Source organism: Mytilus californianus, unplaced genomic scaffold (genome assembly GCF_021869535.1).
Source record: "Mytilus californianus isolate M0D057914Y unplaced genomic scaffold, xbMytCali1.0.p SCAF_2, whole genome shotgun sequence".
NCBI classification, from domain to species: Eukaryota; Metazoa; Mollusca; class Bivalvia; order Mytilida; family Mytilidae; genus Mytilus; species Mytilus californianus.
In genome coordinates, this window is record NW_026262668.1 from 27,070,258 (window position 1) to 27,088,707 (window position 18,450).

General features: G+C 32.4%; 1 protein-coding gene across 2 annotated transcripts in view; it reads left to right on the top strand.

The window, feature by feature from the left end:
- The first annotated feature begins 989 nt into the window (after window positions 1-989).
- The window catches only part of LOC127729600 (DNA replication licensing factor MCM6-like), a 46,344-nt gene continuing 28,883 nt past the window's right edge, over window positions 990-18,450 (top strand). Inside the window, exons 1-3 of one of the 2 annotated variants that reach the window (XM_052237426.1) lie at window positions 7,986-8,126; window positions 12,698-12,841; window positions 13,788-13,898. In XM_052237426.1, coding sequence (XP_052093386.1) covers window positions 8,035-8,126; window positions 12,698-12,841; window positions 13,788-13,898 — 347 coding nt within the window. In that variant the 5' untranslated portion in view covers window positions 7,986-8,034. Of the gene's footprint in view, window positions 994-7,985; window positions 8,127-12,697; window positions 12,842-13,787; window positions 13,899-18,450 lie in introns of those variants that run through there. The other variant, XM_052237427.1, reaches the window with a different exon arrangement.

Here is an 18,450-nt window from a genome sequence, read left to right on the forward strand (position 1 = left end):
TTAGAATCTGAGGGAAAAAATATGTGAAAAAAACAATAATAAAATTGAGAATGGAAATGGGGAATGTGTCAAAGAGACAACAACCCGACCAAAGAGCAGAAAACAGCCGAGGCCATCAATGGGTCTTCAACACAGCGAGAAAATCCCGCACCCGGAGGCGGGCTTCAGCTGGCCCCTAAACAAAAATGTGTACTAGTTCAGTGAAAATGGACGTCATACTAAACTCCAAAACATATAAATGAACTATAAAATTAGAAAACATACAAGACTAACAAAGGCCAGAGGCTCCTGACTTGGGACAGGCGCAAAAATGCGGCGGAGTTAAACATGATTTGTGAGATCTCAACCCTCCCCCTGTTTTGCTTCATACAAGTGGTTGCATTACGTAGAGTGTCAAATTGTTATAGTACTTAAATTGTGGGTATAATTCCTTACAACAATCATAAAATATAAACTCATTCATTACAAATATAAAAATAAAGATATGTGGATGATTTCCATTGAGACACTTATACACCCGAGTTAAAACATGACGTGGATATAAACAGTTCTAGGTCACGGCGTACGGCCTTCAACAATGAGAAAATCCCATCCCGTATAGTTCGCCATAAAAGGCATCGCCATGAACAAAAACGAAAAGACTAACGAACTAATTTATAACTATACAATTAACGAAAAACAAATATGACAGACATGAACCAACGTCAACCACTAAATTACAGGCTTCTGACTTGAGACAGGCACATAAAGAATATGGCATGTTAGACATGTTTGTGAGCTTTCAATTCTGTCCCTAACCTGGAACAATAATAACAAACTGTAAAAATTTGTTGTAAATGGCTTAGCTCAATTGATTGGTACAAAGCACCAAAAAAATAACTGATATAAAGACAACAGACATAAAGCACCGATATAAGAAAACTCGCAGTTACTGAAAGCTAGTTAAAAAAGTCAATTACAACTTATAAATAAATCATGTTCTTCCAGACTAAAGTATCAACCAATACACACCCAACGGATTTAGTGTAGACGTCATGAATAATCTGCGAAACGCACGACCTTGTGCAATGCCAAAATATAAGTAAACAGAATGGACAAGATGAATGATCACGAGTACTCATAACTGTGCGTATAAAGCAATATATATTTAGTTATTGTAAAATTTTTCAAAAACGAAATTAATGTTGCAATCGATTAAAGCAATATTTTAAATTTTACTTCGGTGTCAAATTGATGACCGTTAAGAATTCATTTATTCAAATGGTCGATGTGATTACGTGGATTGTATTAAAATTTAAAAGTTTTATAAACACCATCGCTGTCAAAATTAGAATGTGATATCACGTTTTTAAAAAGAATTCTACAGCCAAACTTCCTAATCTTTGTATCTATGAAAGCATTGGAATATAAACGTGAATATAGACACGGACAAAGCGAACAAGCTGTGTAAAAAAAAAACACACCGTAGGAAATGGGTCAAGGGAACATCATCGTCCAAAAAAGGAAAATTAACAATATGGAATAAAAAATTATATCTTTTGTCGTAAATTCTTGAATATAGTTTCCCGTGTGAAACTGAAATATACAAATCTAGAAAAGGACAATTATTGCTGTCTGTATTAGATGTATTTAAAGTAAGTTCCCTTGTGTAAATTTCTGCAGTAAAATTATAAAATTCTTGAAATGGGCGTATTACTTACCCTTCTATTAATTTCTTAATTATTTTCGAAATGTGATATGTCACAATATCCGCAATACTCAGACATTTGTTCAAATGAGAATCGAGTGACTTTTTTGTCAGATTTCTCCCGCTTACACCAATGTTTACAATATGATGAAAGAGCATCTTTAATGACCTAGCGACCGTCACACTTTTTTCCAATTTACTTTCAACGGTGGACGATATTTTGGTCCTTTTTTCAGAAAGTTTATAACCTATCGGTCTTGAACGATGTTTAGGTCACCTGTAATTACATGGCCATTTGGATCATATCTAAACTTCTATGTTTCAGAGTCTCATATTGAAGGTCTGACTGGAGCATTGTTTTCTATTACTGACGTATAAATACAGTTTTAACTTTTACTGGGTTTTTTTTGTGCGAATAAGAAATTATAGATGACTCTATGTTATCAAAATATGGAGGTATAAAGTTTTGAACGGTATAGAGGCATTAAAATTGCTAGAAGAATTGATAAAATAAATCCCTTTGTTATGTATTTTATTTTTGGAAAAATGCCTGTTAGTATCTTCATGTTTTTAATACGAGGTGACAAAAAGCTGTTATGGTACGTGTACACTCGTATCTTGGACTGAAAAACGAAATTGTATCACATTTGTTATAAATATCATGTAATTTACTAATTGGTATTTGACCAGTTTGCATAATAATTGATGTTTACCAATAAGAGATCATCAAGTGTAAAATAAGAACGATGTTTAATTCGTTGATTGTGGTTAAAGCGTTTGCCATGAGACCTCGGAGTATGTTGTATTTGATCAGCAATAGTCATGATATCATTAGAGGAAGTTTAATTATGTATTTTCTTTTGATCCATGATATTGTCATTAGACCTAGGGGATACGCTGTCTGGATAGTCGTTTAATCAACGAAAATTTTACGGGAAACTTAATTAAATTTTGTTTATGTGATTGTCATGGTTGTTTCTGTACGGTTTCAAGGTTTGATTTTAATAAAGGAGTAAGACCCCTTTTTGGCCCCAAAATATAGCAGTTTTACAAAATTGTTAAAATGTAAATTTTTAGCTATTTATTGGAAAGAAGAATACTTCTGTTACATAAATATTGGCTGTTTTTGACAATACAATGCACAGGTATCGGGTACTAGCATCATTAAGTCATGCTAAATTACTGAAATCTTCGAAATTTTAGCATTTTGGTTAATTTTTAGACGGTTTCCGTCTGAAATGGAAGTGGCCGCATTTGTGTTCATTCTTAATATTTAAATGTAAGTTGTATTTGTTGATAATTCATAACATATATAAAGGTTGAGAATGAACACGGATGCGGCCACTTTCATTTTTGACAAAAACCGTCTGAATAGTGACATATTATGGCATATTTGATAGATTTTTCATATCTAAGCTTGAATTTGATCGTCTTTAATGACTAAATCAGTTCAAATCTTTCACATAAACTAATTGAATCGACTGAAGTAGACACTTAAGTGTTTAAAAAGTGTCCAAAATCTTTTATCAAATGAACCTGAATTTTTAGGCCAAAATCGGCCCTTACCGGACCTACTCCTTTATATTAATTTTTCTAAATGTTGGTATATCAAACTTTTGAATTTCTTGGGTCCGCGGAAACGGTATACCGGTAGATGTTCTTGTATTAGTTTGAAAGATTCAAGTCCAGTTTGTCGTACATATTGATAACCGCATTATGGTATCCGTTTAGTTTGTTATACGATATATGAAGCTTTGTTTTTTATCAAGTAAATTTATATGAAAAGGAGAGAGAAAAGCTCTTCCACTCACTGATGACCGAACAGTTTTATTTGAAGATAATTTGGCGCAGGTTTGTCATTTACTGGCACTGCACGGGAATATTTATTGTTGATATGTACGGGAATATTTGTGGGTATGCACGGAATAGTTGTAGATATTCACGTGATTTTTGTTACATAATCTAGCTATAGAGGCATATTGCCTGCTTTGAAATAATTGTATTTTTTTAAAGTTGAATTTTGATTAGCGGCAGTTGAATTCATGAAAGGAATACGGTCTTTTAAGCACGTGGATATTCGAAGAGTGGAGAGTTTTTTTTTTTATTTTTGCGTTTCTTAGTATCATTATCAAATCATTTAAAAAATGGATAATTAAAAGAGGTCGAAAATCAAAGCATTGATTTAGGATCACAATTACGGAATGTGTAGACAATAGGTAGTGTAGTCGAAGAACTCTTAAAAAAACAGATAGATCCCTCTCTCACAAGTCAAACAAAACACTGTAAAATATTATGGCATGTGATAATACAATCTAATAAAAATATAGTTCTCTGATTTCATTTCGTAAGAAATCAGAGAACTATATTTTAATTAGATTGGTGATAATAAGAATGTTTTATTGCCTAGTCCTGAATTATAGCTTTCATATCTTTTTTAATGTTCATTGAATAAATGAAAAATCCGACACGGTGACAAACTATAATTTAGCAGGTGGATATCAAAAGAGCTTTAGTTGATTGGTGTTTAACGTCACTTTCAACACTATTGTGATAGTTCATGGCGGTCAGTTTTTAATGGTGGAGGAAGCCGAAGTGCCCGGAGAGAACCACCAACCTTCGGTAAGAAAACTGACAATCCTAGTCAATTAAGATTTTTGGAGTCGAGCGCACGTGCGGGGATCGAACTCACAACCTTAATTGACAGGCTACCGTTAGACCATTCGGCCTCCGAGGCCCCAAAAGCGATCTATGCTATTTATACACATATTTATTGTAAACATTAGAAAAAAATATTGATTAAATTGAAATAAAAAAAGTAAAATGAAACATGTTCCTTATTTGGGACCTAATATTTCTATATTAATAAGAATGATATTCCAGTATATATATATAATTTTATAAACAAGTCTAAATTGAAAACAACGTTCAAACCTATGATTGCGTTGGATAAAAACCGCAATTTTTATACGTGTGCATGCAAAACAAATTTCTTGTTAGAGGGGTCTAAATTTAATACAGCACAAACAACATTTTCCAAAAGACCAAAAGAGTGAAAAAGTATATTTTAACAAAACGCATTTGACTAACAGGTCGAACAACAAATGTTCTTAAACCCTGCTGACTGCCATTGGCGATTGCCAAATAAACGGATCACCGATGTAATAAATGGATCTTAAATATAAATTTAATACTAAACAGAAAACAATAAACTTGCGGAAAAGATGTTATACCGCAAACAAAAGGTGCAAAGGTTTTTGTACACCATATCCGGATTTCGACAATTAATGTCTCTTCAGTGATGTTAGGAATCGAAACGGTATTTGGAAAGCCATACAATTTACCTCAATTTAGGATAGACTCTTGAATTTTGAGGAATCAAAATAGGATGAACGGATCATATAAACCCGAAGGCAAATATAATACAAGCCCAAACGAAAAAATATAAACAAGTCTAAATTGAAAACAACGTTCAAACCTATGATTGCGTTGGATAAAAACCGCAATTTTATATAATTTTATATATATATATATTTATCGGAGGTCCTAGCACAGACATAATCCTATTTCGCCGCCCAGCCCTGTCCCAACCCTCATATACACTGTATGACAATATAATAGTTAATCGATGGCGTATAGGAGCCGCTTCTCACTTAAAAAATGTTGAATTCCAGAAATTTTGTATATGATTGATCCCGTGCTGGTATCGAAACACCGGATATTGTGTTTATCATGTTTATGTCAAAATTGTCAGAAAATTTTTATTACTATCTATATATAATTTCGTCAATCATAAATCCACAGGACGTTTAACGGCCATCCGCATCATCTTCGTAAAAATTTTTCGGAAGCCCTATGTCGTCAATGATTTTGACAATTTAGCAATAGACCAATGCTAGACAGATATAAAGTTATTTTATAACAGTCTTTAGAACTGAGGGCGACGGACCCTTGTCGGACAGGTTTATAATAGTTATGTAGTAACTGTAGAAAATTTATTATTAAATGGCACGGATGTCGTTTCTAACGATTTGAAACGGCCTTTTTGAGAAAACTTTCGGTTATTATCACGGTTTAATTTCCGTTGATCAATCATCAGAACGCAGATGATTCAAGATCGAGTAAGAATGAGTAACCTGTCTGAATTATTATTCCTAGCTACTTTATACTTTCTAGATAAAATTAATTGAAATAACATAGATTAAGTACTCGGACAAGAAATCCGAAATTTCATAATGCATCGTACATGTAACTGCGAAAAGACAAGTTCAAATATGTATTCCTATATATATCATTTTTACAGTAAGTTTCTTGATTTAATCGAAGAATTGAAATCATTTGATAAAAGTGTTATGAACTGGCTGTTTCTGTATTGGCCCTGTTATAGAGTCTCGATCCGCTGTATTCGTAAGCCAAAATTTGTTCCTGTGAAAAAAGTTCCAGTGGAACTTATATCACAGGAAATATGTTCTGGGAGAACTTTTTCACAGGTAATTTCTATATAATTTGTTCCATCTCTATTAAATAAGTTCCACACTTAACCTGGTGAAATAAGTACCGGGTTGATGAAATTTGTTCCTTACCTAGTGAAATAAGTTCCGGGTTTATGAGATTTGTTCCTTACCTGGTGAAATAAGTTCTGAGTTTGTGAGATTTGTTCCTCACCTGGTGAAATAAGTTCCTTGTCTGTGAAATATGTTCCACTGGTTAAACAAGTTATCTTATATACTGAGCATTTGTCATCTGTGAGTTTAAAGTTATCATTCAAGTGCATTATAAAAATAAGTATTATATTAATAATATAATAGATAAAAAGTGTAAATCATGCAGTTTGGATCCTATGGAGTATAGCAAATGTTTAATTATATACTCTGTAAAAAATATCTAAATGGCACTTTTGAACCAGAAAAGATTAGAATAAGAAAAATCTTTCAGAAAAAAAGTATAGTTTAAGATGAACATATGTACTAATTTGAAAAGGACAAAGTGACTTGATCATTTATAAATATCAAAAGACATGAAGAAAAAAAACACACTCTTTTGAAACTGTGCCATGTCCTAAGTACATGTATGACTAAAACACGGGGCCAAGCCCATGACAGTTAACAGGAACCAAGGAGGAATACCGCACAAAACATAAATACAAATTATGATACATTACCATCGCTTTTATTTCTTATCTTCATCCTATAGTTATATACAGTCATGCCTTCAATTGCAAATGTATACCATGCAAGTACACTCAGTACAGCATTTAGCTTGCATTATAATTTAAGTATTACAAGAAAATGTTTCGGTGTGCAATAATGATTAAGCGGAACTTATTCATTAGTTTCTATGAAATATTTACATGTTCGTTTAAAACTAATGTCACAGGAACTCATTTAAAACTTTTTAATATTAATTGAAACAACATTCATGGAGCTATGATTTTTGTTCCGGAACTTATTTCACATTTGGCCAAAAAAATTAGTTCCGGAACAAATTTTACAGTGCTGGAATATATTTTCTGTGATATAAGTTCCGGTGGAACATATTTCCTATGAAATTTGTTCCGGCGGATAAATGTCACGCCGGAACAAATTTTTTGTTACATATTGGCCCTCGACTATACGAGTCTCGGGCCAATACTGCTAACCAGTCTAATCTATAACCAATACAGAAACAGCCAGTTCATAACACTATAATATTACATTGTGTATCGAAATTAATTGTTATTCGTTGTATTCTTGTATGTATGTATTTTATTTGTCATTGCTTGGCCCTTATTCTGTAAAATTTTCATACTGAGAATTAATTTACTGTTAAAATCTGTAATTATATGATTTCTTTATTATGAACATCATTCATTTCTGCAATCGGTATTATATAACCTTATTCTTTTATTTTCCACAGTTATCTTTTTATAATATTTCATTATTCGCTATTCTTTTTTTCCGGCTTATTTGTCTCTTTTCATTATTTTTTTTTGACACGGCGCTTTATTCTGTAAACCCCATCCAGACCCTCGATTATGCCAATGATTTGAATAGTAATCCTTGTTTATACTAGTGAGATAATACATTGACAGTTAACAAATTACTTAAATACGAAATCCATGTTATGCCAAAGCAATTTTTATATTCAATATATTATATAGTATTCACGAGACGGCACGTTTTTTGAAAAGCTACTAGTTTGTCTACTGTCTTTACCTTTACAACAACACCAAGAACCCTAAGGTTATCCGAATTCCCAAAGGGTAGACTATTCAATTTAATTGTCGAATCATGTGATATGAACCACGTGTACCTTTGGCGGGAAAATCTTCATTGTTGTAAACATTCATTGCAAGAAACGTTCAGGAAGTCATGGATGTTGCAGAGCAGGCAGTCGTTACAAATCAAGTCAAAGATCAGATTGGAGAAAGATGCCAAAAACTCTTTCAAGACTTTTTAGAGGAGTATGATTTCTTAACTTTGAAAAATTGATAAGGAAAACTTACTTCTATATCATATTTTACGATGGTATACAGGAAATTAACAAATATTAAAAGTATGGCCTTGTTTTCAACACAAAATCTTAGACAAACTGGTGCATGTAGGAATGTTTAAAGGCATGCTAGATATAACGTCACGGTACCCAAATTGCACGAGTACCCAAATTGCACCTATTTATCAAAAATAGCAGCGGAAATCTTGCAAGTTTTCCTAGAGACTAAACCATTTGTATTTTTATGATTTGACACTATGCACGTCTTTCAACAATGGTAAATATATTTAGATATACACAAAACGTTCACAGTATATATCAACACATGAAGTGTTCACCTGAAAAAGTTAAATGTATGGAAACGTCGCTATGGGACATCCACAAAAAGTCATCTTTTAAAAATTGGCAAATAAAACGGTACCTTGAATGACCGAATAACAGGGAAGCACTAATGACAGGACGATTGCCCGGATAGTGACAGGACGATTGACCGGATGAGATATAAATAGTCATAACTTTTTTGTTATTCGGTAGATTTTTTTAATATTTGTAGACCTTAGAGATATTAAACTATATTTTATAAAAATAAAACAAAATAAGTGAAAAAAAATATTTTTGAGCAATTAAAGTTGACCAGACGGATTTCACACTCGCCGATACACGCTATACATATATTCATTTGGTCGAAAACAAGTGTTAATATCTTTTTTGTTTTACAATATTTGTCGATGAAATTAAGGAATCTGTGAGAATAATAAATATATAATACGAAAATATAAACTTTATAGTAAACAAAAATGTTTTTCTGCAAAAAAAGTTGACCGGACGGAATTAACATTCGCCGATATATGCTTTAAATATATTGAACTGATCGACACTAGTGTTAATATCTCTTCTTTTTTCTATATCTGTCCATGAAATAAATGAATATTTGAGATTAATAAATATATTATACGAAAATAAAAACTTTATAGTAAAAACTTTGAGCCCAAAATGTTGATTTGAGTGGGTTCACCACGGCACACTATAAGTACTTATATTTAATTAGATTAATCTAATTTTGACACTTGTCGTAATCACTAATCAAGCCAAATAACATGTCATTAAAGTTTTCACACCTGAGACATCAAATACATTTAATTGAATTACCTTATATAATCAGTTGGCAATTAGAATCCAATTAAGAATAAAAATATCAAAATGGACAGTGGGTCAATTGTCTATATGTATACAGATGTATTACATCAAACAGAAATAGTAGATATTTTAATAAATCCTAAAACATCTCGTACATCGAATGTTCCCCCTTATAAGCCAAAGTTTACTTGTTTCAAACTGGGGCAGAAGATTGGAAATGTGACCAATATCTGTGGATAAATAATGATACAAAATCAGTCACCATTGGTAATGATGTTCTTAAAAAACATTTTTACAAAATCCGATTACCAGGAACAACAGACAATACAAACGGTAGAAAAAGACCAGTTGGTTCTTTACAGTTTAAGAAAACTGCATATAGTTTCAAAAGTAACAAAAGCTTAATACTTGTGCATTGTGAGGGAGATGAAACGGTGTATGTACCCGTTGGCCATGGGAACAGCAAAAAGTCACATCCCCCTGAGTATACACGCACTGCTCCTTCTGTATTAAGAAAAATAGAACATGACATAAAGTCAGGTGACAAAACTGCCATGGATGTTTACAGGGAAAACATATCAAATGGTTCAGTTTCTGGTGAACACCAAGGAGTGTTAAATGCTAGAAATGTAAAACAAGTTGAGAACCTAGTAAGGAAAGTCAATGAGGAAGAAAGACTGAGCAAAGACGATTTATATAACCTTTTGCTCTTGGCATATCACATGGATCCGTCCGGCTAACTTTTTTTGAAGAAAACATTTTTTTTTACTATAAAGTTTATATTTTCATATCATATATTTATTGATCTCCAAGATTCCTTAATTTCATGAAAAAATATTATAAAACAATAAAAATATTACACTTTTTGTCGATCAATTCAATATATTTAAAGCATATATCGGCGAATGTTAATTCCGTCCGGTCAAATTATTTTGAAGAAAAACAATTTATTTTACTATAAAATTTATATTTTCATATCATATATAAATTGATCTCACATATTTCTTAGTTTCATGTAAAAATATTGTAAAACAAAAAAAATATAAACACTTTTTGTCGATCAGTTCAATATAATCAACGCGTACATCGGCGAATGTCAATACCGTCCGGTCAACTTTTTTTGCAGAAAAACATTTTTGTTTACTATAAAGTTTATATTTTCGTATTATATATTTATTATTCTCACAGATTCCTCAATTTCATTGACAAATATTGTAAAACAAAAGAGATATTAACACCTGTTGTCGACCAGTTGAATATATGTATAGCGTATATCGGCGAGTGTGAAATCCGTCCGGTAAACTTTATTTGCTCAAAAATATTTTTTTTCATATATTTTATTTTATTTTCATAAAATATAGTTTAATATCTCTAAGGTCTACAAATATTAAAAAAATCTACCGAATAACAAAAAAGTTATGACTATTTATATCTCATCCGGTCAATCGTCCTGTCACTATCCGGGCAATCGTCCTGTCATTAGTGCAACCCCGAATAACACCGTTATTATCAGAATAACACTTGAAATTTTAATAATAGCACATATTGGTGACTTTTAAACATTGATTAATAAATAATAGTATATTATTTATGTATTTTATAACTTAAAAATGATTTACAGAAAGCAGGTAAGTTCATAAAGATTATTTTAAATATAGTGTGTACATCCAACATGGCGACCAAGGAAATCACAATGGTCGCCATGTTGGATGTACACACTCAATTTAAAACGATCTTTATGAACTTACCTGCTTTCTGTTAATCATTTTTAAGTTATAAAATACACATATAATATAATATTATTTAAAATAATCAAGGTTTAAAAGTCACCAATATGTGCTAATATTAAAATTTCAAGTGTTATTCGGTCATTCGTGTTACCCCAAATAAAATATGTTACAAGCATTCATTTCTTAAAAAATGAACAATAAGCATGGACTAATGTCAAATTGTTCAAAATATTTGAAGAAATAAAACAAACGATCTGTTATTTGACTTTTAAGGATGTGAATTTAAGCATGAATGCAATTTGGGTACTCCTCATTACAGAACCATGGATCGTTTGGAGGTCTGTTCAAACCCATTTTTCTATGATTCAATATGGATTCAAAATTAAATTGGTGGAACCATATAGTAAATAATGATACATCTACAAAATAAAAACGTAATGGAAACTTTTGTCTAGATCATAAAAAAACATAGGTGAAAAAACTGTCAAAATAGGTGCAATTTGGGTACCCTCATGTTATAATAAAAGTTCTGTGCATTTTATGTTTTAAAAGTTCTTGCCTGGATCTTATGACTGCATTTTTTCCAGTCTGCAGAAGATGGCAAAATAAAAACACTTGGTTACACAGTTTATACCACCTATTGTTGTGCATATATTTATTGTGTGTGTATTGTCCATGTATAGAATGGAGCTTTTTAAAAATCTTTCACAACTATGTTTATTTTGGTACCTTCTGGAGCCAGTGGAGGACAGCAAAATCCAGTAAAGTTTTTAATTTCCTGAAACATAAAATGCATTTGAATTTAATATATCTACATGATCTATGACATTTGAGAATTGATGATGGATGACTTTGCAATGTCCAGCAGCAAATTAAATACACATTCAAAACAAGAACATGTTAATGTAATACATGTAATATGAATATTAACCCTGATTTGTAATTTTCCGTCATCTTTTTGTGGGTTGAAAAATAAGGATTCCATTGGGGAAAAAACAATTCTATATAATAAGTATTTACATGTAGAAATGCCCTTTGCTAAATTTGCCTGTCAGTCTTCTACAGTTGAATTAAGCATTAACCTTTTTATGAGTCCACCACGGCGGTACGTATGTACTTCCCAAAATAAGTTTCCGTTCCCGTACTTTAGTTTGCCTCAACCAAATGTAATGAAACTTGTACACAATGCTTATTACCATAAAACATGGATCAAGACGAATTTGGTGGGGTCACTTTTACAGTTCTCTAGTTGTGACCTCTATAACGTTATATACAAGAGAGGGCATCATCTGTGTTCCATGGACACATTCTTCATTTATTTTACAATAGTTAATTCCATTAATTCCATTATTTTCATATATATATACATTATTACAAGAGTTAATGATAAGGTCTTTCATATTGTTGCGGAACTGGTAAGAAGCGCTTTATTATATAAATATTAGGTGTACTTGTTGAACCTTTTTACTGGGCAATTGGTAGATAAAGTAATGTTAAAATTCTTATTTTTATTGATTATTTGGTGCTATAAGGAACCAAGGATTTGTATAGTAAGAACAAATCTTACTGAACTGTGCAAAACCAAATTTAACCAGACTTTTGAAAATGTCTGATAAAACTTTGCAATGATTGTTAATTATTCAGGATTCTAAAAGATAAGTGTTGTTAATTTCAGATTTCAAGTTGACGACCAACAAAAGTATTTATCAGAAGTTCAGGAGTTAATCAGACCTGAAAGGAACACATTGACTGTTAGTTATGAAGACGTGGAGAAGTTCAACCAACAATTGGCTGTAACGATACTGGAGGAATATTACAGGTCAGTAACTAATATAAGGTATTGTATTTATCAGTTCCCTGAATGGGAAATGCTATCAGAAGCCAATCACAAACAGAGGTGATATAACTGTAGAAAGGATAGATATATTTGTACCTGGATTTCAAAATTATCCGTTAATTAGAGTTTTACCACAATCAGTGTATATTGCTTAACATCCAGTGGCAAACCACAATCAGGTAAACAATTTTACCAGATACACTGAAAGATATATGAAAAGTTTTTATGCTCCCGCTGAAGCTTTACCCTTGTCCATCTGTACGTACGTCCCAAAATTGGTTTCTGTTCTCTTACTTAAATTTGCCTCAACCAAAAGTTATCAAACTTGTACACCATGCTTATTACCACAAAACACAGATCAAGTTTGAATTTTGGTGGCGTCACTTTAACCGTTCTAGAGTTATGCCCCTTTATAAATGGAAAAATTGTAAAATTTTTCATTTCCATTCTCTAACAAGTTTGCCTCAACCAAATGTTATGAAACTTATACACAATGCTTTTTACAACAATACACAGATCAAGTTTGAATTTTGGTGGCGTCACTTTTACTGTTTTTTTTTTAAGCTGAAGGGGGGAAGGGTTAAGGCACCAAGTGCCAGCCATCCTTTCATTTTGGACAGACAGACAGGAACACTGTAATTGTAAGTCACTTTGTGTACTGGCTGTCCACTAGATAACAGAGCAGTTTACATTGCGTCGCTGATTAGTCTTTTGTAGACGAAACATAAATATTTCGTACAAAATTAAGTCTGGTAACTTTTATGAGTTTGTAATTTAAATAGAAATTCTGTTTATTCCACCATGGCAATTACAAAGTACAACTAAAAATGACTATGGCCTGTTATCATTACAGCTGCCTTTGTCTGTTTGCAGTTTGGGTAGTTTGATTATGTTTACAAAATAATTATTTGTTTCTTTATTTGTCTAGAGTTTACCCCTATCTGTGTAGAGCAGTCAGAAATTATGCCAAGGATTGGGGACAAATTCCACCTGCAAAAGAGTTTTATGTTAGTTTTACAGATGTGCCTACCAGACTAAAGTGAGTTCTCATATTTATTTGGAGTTTCTTTGTCAGGTTAAATAATTTTCATAGATTATTTTTGTGTAATTTCTTATAATCAGTTTTTAAAGGCAGTGCTTTAATGCCTTTCTAGTTGCCGGGTTAATCCTTCCTTCCGCGATATCCAACTTATCTACGTGGGGGGTCATTAGACTCCAAGTAGATCCGGAAATGTTGAATTCTCTCCTCTTCTTATTGCGATATAAAATGTTTTTTGTTTCATTTCATTTACATTGGGAAATAGAGAAACGATCATTGTGTTTTGTTAGTTTTAAAAACTTTTGATATATTAGTATTTTGCATTATAAGCAGTCAACCGATTGACAAACTAGAATTATTTGAATTCCGTGTGGAAAGAGCTCGGGTTAATTTCGAGTGTTATCTGCAATCTAGATGTTTATAAATCATTTCAGTCGTTGATATAATAATTAAAGGTCGACTGAACATGAATTATATTATACAATTTAAAGCGCATTTCTGTTTATGCACGTGAACCCGTCTAACGTTATTTTCGCAGTTATATAAAGTAGCAAATTATCGTTCCTGAATAGGTGGCGCCGTGGTAGCGGATCCTGTTCCTCTTCTTCCGGTTTCTGCACTGTGCAACTATTTCAGTTATATTTTTAATTAACGATGCCAAGTACTTGTTGTTGTGTACCTGGATGTCATTTAAGAGGAGGACATGCATTTCCAAATGACTTAAAAAGAAGGAAAAGTTGGATCAACGCCATGGCCCATACGCAGATTGGACGAGAACACGATGATATCGTGGAGTCCATCTCAATCAGCTGTTGTTTGCAAGGCACGTTTTACTGAAAAAGACTACGTGCAGGAAACTATTCATGGTAAAACTCTATTTTCTTTGTGAAATATATAGTTATATATGTAATCTCCATGCGAATAAACCAAAGTCTGTTTACAACCGCAATTATCGTTTTAGAATAAAAGGGGGTGGGTAATTCAAGACGTCATAATTTTTTGGATTACGATTCAATGTGATCTGTTTGAGATTTTTTGGTGATTGCTACAAATTGTAACAATTATAATGATTTCTTACAAGAGGTATATCATACTGAGAATTATTTAAGCAGTAATTATGCTAATGTAGTAATGACAGGAATGCATAAGCTATGCCTCATAGACTTTCTTGAAAAATATCAATGACATTGTTAACAGGAACAAAACAATGACATGCTCTCATCTATATTATTGTTATTTAGGTACAAACAATGTACGTTTGTTGCATAAGTCTCTCATTGTTTGTCCTTTGGATTTGTAATGAATAAATCTAGTTAATATTTCGCCAGGTAGTACAAAGTATACATTGCTAATGGAAGTTCATTTAATTATAAAAAAACTAATGTTTTATAACCTTTTTCAGGGCGCAAACCCACCATACAGAGACTTAAGTCTACTGCAATTCCCAGCCTATTTTCCCGGACCAAGCAAGAGACTGAATCGTCTGCAAAAAGAAAAATCAGGGCAGTTTCCTGTGAAAATAAAAGAACTAAACTCGATGAATATTGTAGTAGAATTCTAGAGGAAAGTTTTGATTGTAAAGTTGGTTTTCCTGAAGAAGTCATTCATACTGCAGAAAGGATTTATGACTGTCCACCACCAACTGCCGAGCTAATGTTGAGCTTCACAGATGGAATTACGCAAACACCATCAATGCCTATGTTTTCCGCAGAGAATTTTGAAATGAAGACACTTGACACAGCCATGCATTTTTATACCGGTTTAGAGTTGTATACAGACTACACGAAATTCGTCGGACCGTCGGACAAATCCGGTGAATAATGGATTGGTCTGGTAAAATTTTGTTGAATTCCGGTCCGAATGTCCGGTGTTGTTTTTTTCATGGATTTTTCTAAAAACCCTACATTTTTCCCAATTTTGGGAGCAAAATACCCAAACGATCTCGAAATTCATTTTCATCTTTATTATTCATGACAACGATGTTTATTTTGTTCAACCGCTAGCTTTATGCCGAAAATCGCCAACAAGTAATGTGTAAATCCGAGTAAAAACATATCTGACTGACAAAAACAACAATGGCTGCCATCAACCGGAAATGTAGACAGTACCGGATCAGATTCCGGGAACGGATAAGGCCTATTCCGGGTTTTGCCGATCAAATACAATAAATAAAAAAATAAAAAATCCAAGCAGGTTCACAAAATACAGCTATGAAATATAAACACTAGAATTGAAAACCAAAAGATATAAGAAAAAGAAAGAAGATTCAGGAAATATTTTATACAGAAACTCTAAATTATTTTTAGTTCACAAATAATTTTCATGTCAAAATCCAATAAAATGTTACATTACTTTTCTTTATCACTGAAATGCATTCAAGCAATTGTGCACAACTTTCATCGAAATATACACTCTTGTCACATGACTTTGTTTTTGTGCATTTTGGAGAGGAGTAGGGCACAACAAGTCATAAGTTTGTTGTATTTTGTCGGATAATATACAATTATATGTAAAAAAATTGGTCTGGTAAAATTTCATTCGGTCTGGTAAAGCTAGGTTGTTTACCAGACCGAATGTCCTGTAAAAATAAAATTCATTCGTGTAGTCTGGTATACTAAATTTTTATTTGTTTTGACCACACTTGGTCCAGCAGCACATTGTTTGAGATACGTATATTTTCAAATTGATAGGGTGTCAGTTGAAAATCAGTTTTTTTATGACTTTGATGAAATTGAGGCATCATACAACCAACTTTGAACTGTCTAGATTCTAGATTGAATCTAGTGTTAAGAATATTGTGTATACATGGATTGTTTTTATGTCTAAACAGTGGTGTGAGGCTAACACTTGGCCATCTAGTGGTTTAGTCAGGTATTTTTCACCATCCAACTTCAAATTAAAGTTTCCTACGACTTGGATTATTATTGACAGCACAGAATATCCCGTGATAAAACCTAAAGCTCCTAGAGCTCAGGCAACCTTTTCATCAAATAAAAACAGAAACACTGAAAATTCTTGAATGTTCGACACCTGGTGGTTTAGTCAACTGTCTCTATGTCACATAGAGCGAATAATTGGACTTGGCAAAACATACAAAATTCTAATAAATCCTATGAATGGAACTGAAACAAAACTTTCATCTGAAATAACATTTAGTTGTTTTATGTTGTGTAATTTTAGAACTTGTATTGTGCCAAAGGATGCATAAATAAAAGTGACGCAATGAATTTTGTTCTGATATATATATATTTACAATTACATGCACATGTAAATTGTAATGCATATAAAAATAAGGGGATGTGGTATGATATTCAGTGAGTTTATCAAACTAAAGTGCATAAGAAATGGGTTTAAGCAGTTACAGGTGTTACTGTCACCGTACAATCTCCAACAATGAGAATAACTCGTACCCTGTAAAAAATTTCAGAGATCTTACAACTAAGTTTTGTTGTCTCACCTTGACTTTGGTGAATTTTTTATATCTGTTGATGTAAATATAAAAAAGAAGATGTGGTATGATTGCCAATGAGACAACTCTCCACACATGCACAAGAGATAAATGACACAGAAATTAACAGCTAAAGGTCACAGCCTTCAACAATGAGCAAAGCCCATACTGCACAGTCAGCTATAAAAGGCCCAGAAATGACAATGTAAAACAATTCAAACAAGAAATCTAACGGCCTATTTTATGTAAAAAAATGAACAAATATAACAAATATGCAACACATAAACAAACGACAACCACTGAATTACACTTTTATAGGCTCCTGACTTGGGACAGGCACATACATGTACATACAGAATGTGGCGGGCTTAAACATGTTAGCGGCATCCCAACCCTCCCCCTTACCTGGGACAGTGGTGTAACAATACAATATAAGAAAGAACTATAAAAATCAGTTGAAAGAGGCTAAACTCATCAGATGGATAAATACAAATACAAGTGGACGTGGTCGGGTAGTTGTACATCCAAACAACAAAAAGACACTAAGTACAAATCTGAGAGTACTCGCAGTTACTGACAGCTAGTTCAAAGCCACTAACAACTGATAAAAAAATCTTGCATCTAAGACTAAATTATCAATCCGTAAGCTCCCTTTAGAATTTTATAAATTTTAGATTTTACATTTCTGAGTTATGGGGTTTTATTCATTAAAAAAGGGGGGATTTTCCAGTTTTTGGACAACAACTGAAAATTGCTTTAAGCAGTTCACATGAAACTTTGGTGAATTATTTATAGCTATTGATGTAATCTCCCTATTGATTTTCATAAATTTCAAATATGACATTGAGAAGAAATTGAACTTTATTTGTTTATAGTCTGGCAACAGATTTATTAAGTATTGCACAACAGAACAGTGTATTGCACAACAGCAAGAAATCTTTAATCGAATATAAATTCAATTCATATAACCGATTTCAAGTTCATTGACTACATTTATTCAGAAACTATAATATGTCAAATATTTAATTACAATCCAAATTCAGACCTGTATCAAGCTTGAATATTGTGTCCATTTTTGCCCCAGCTGTTCAGGGTAGTACCTCT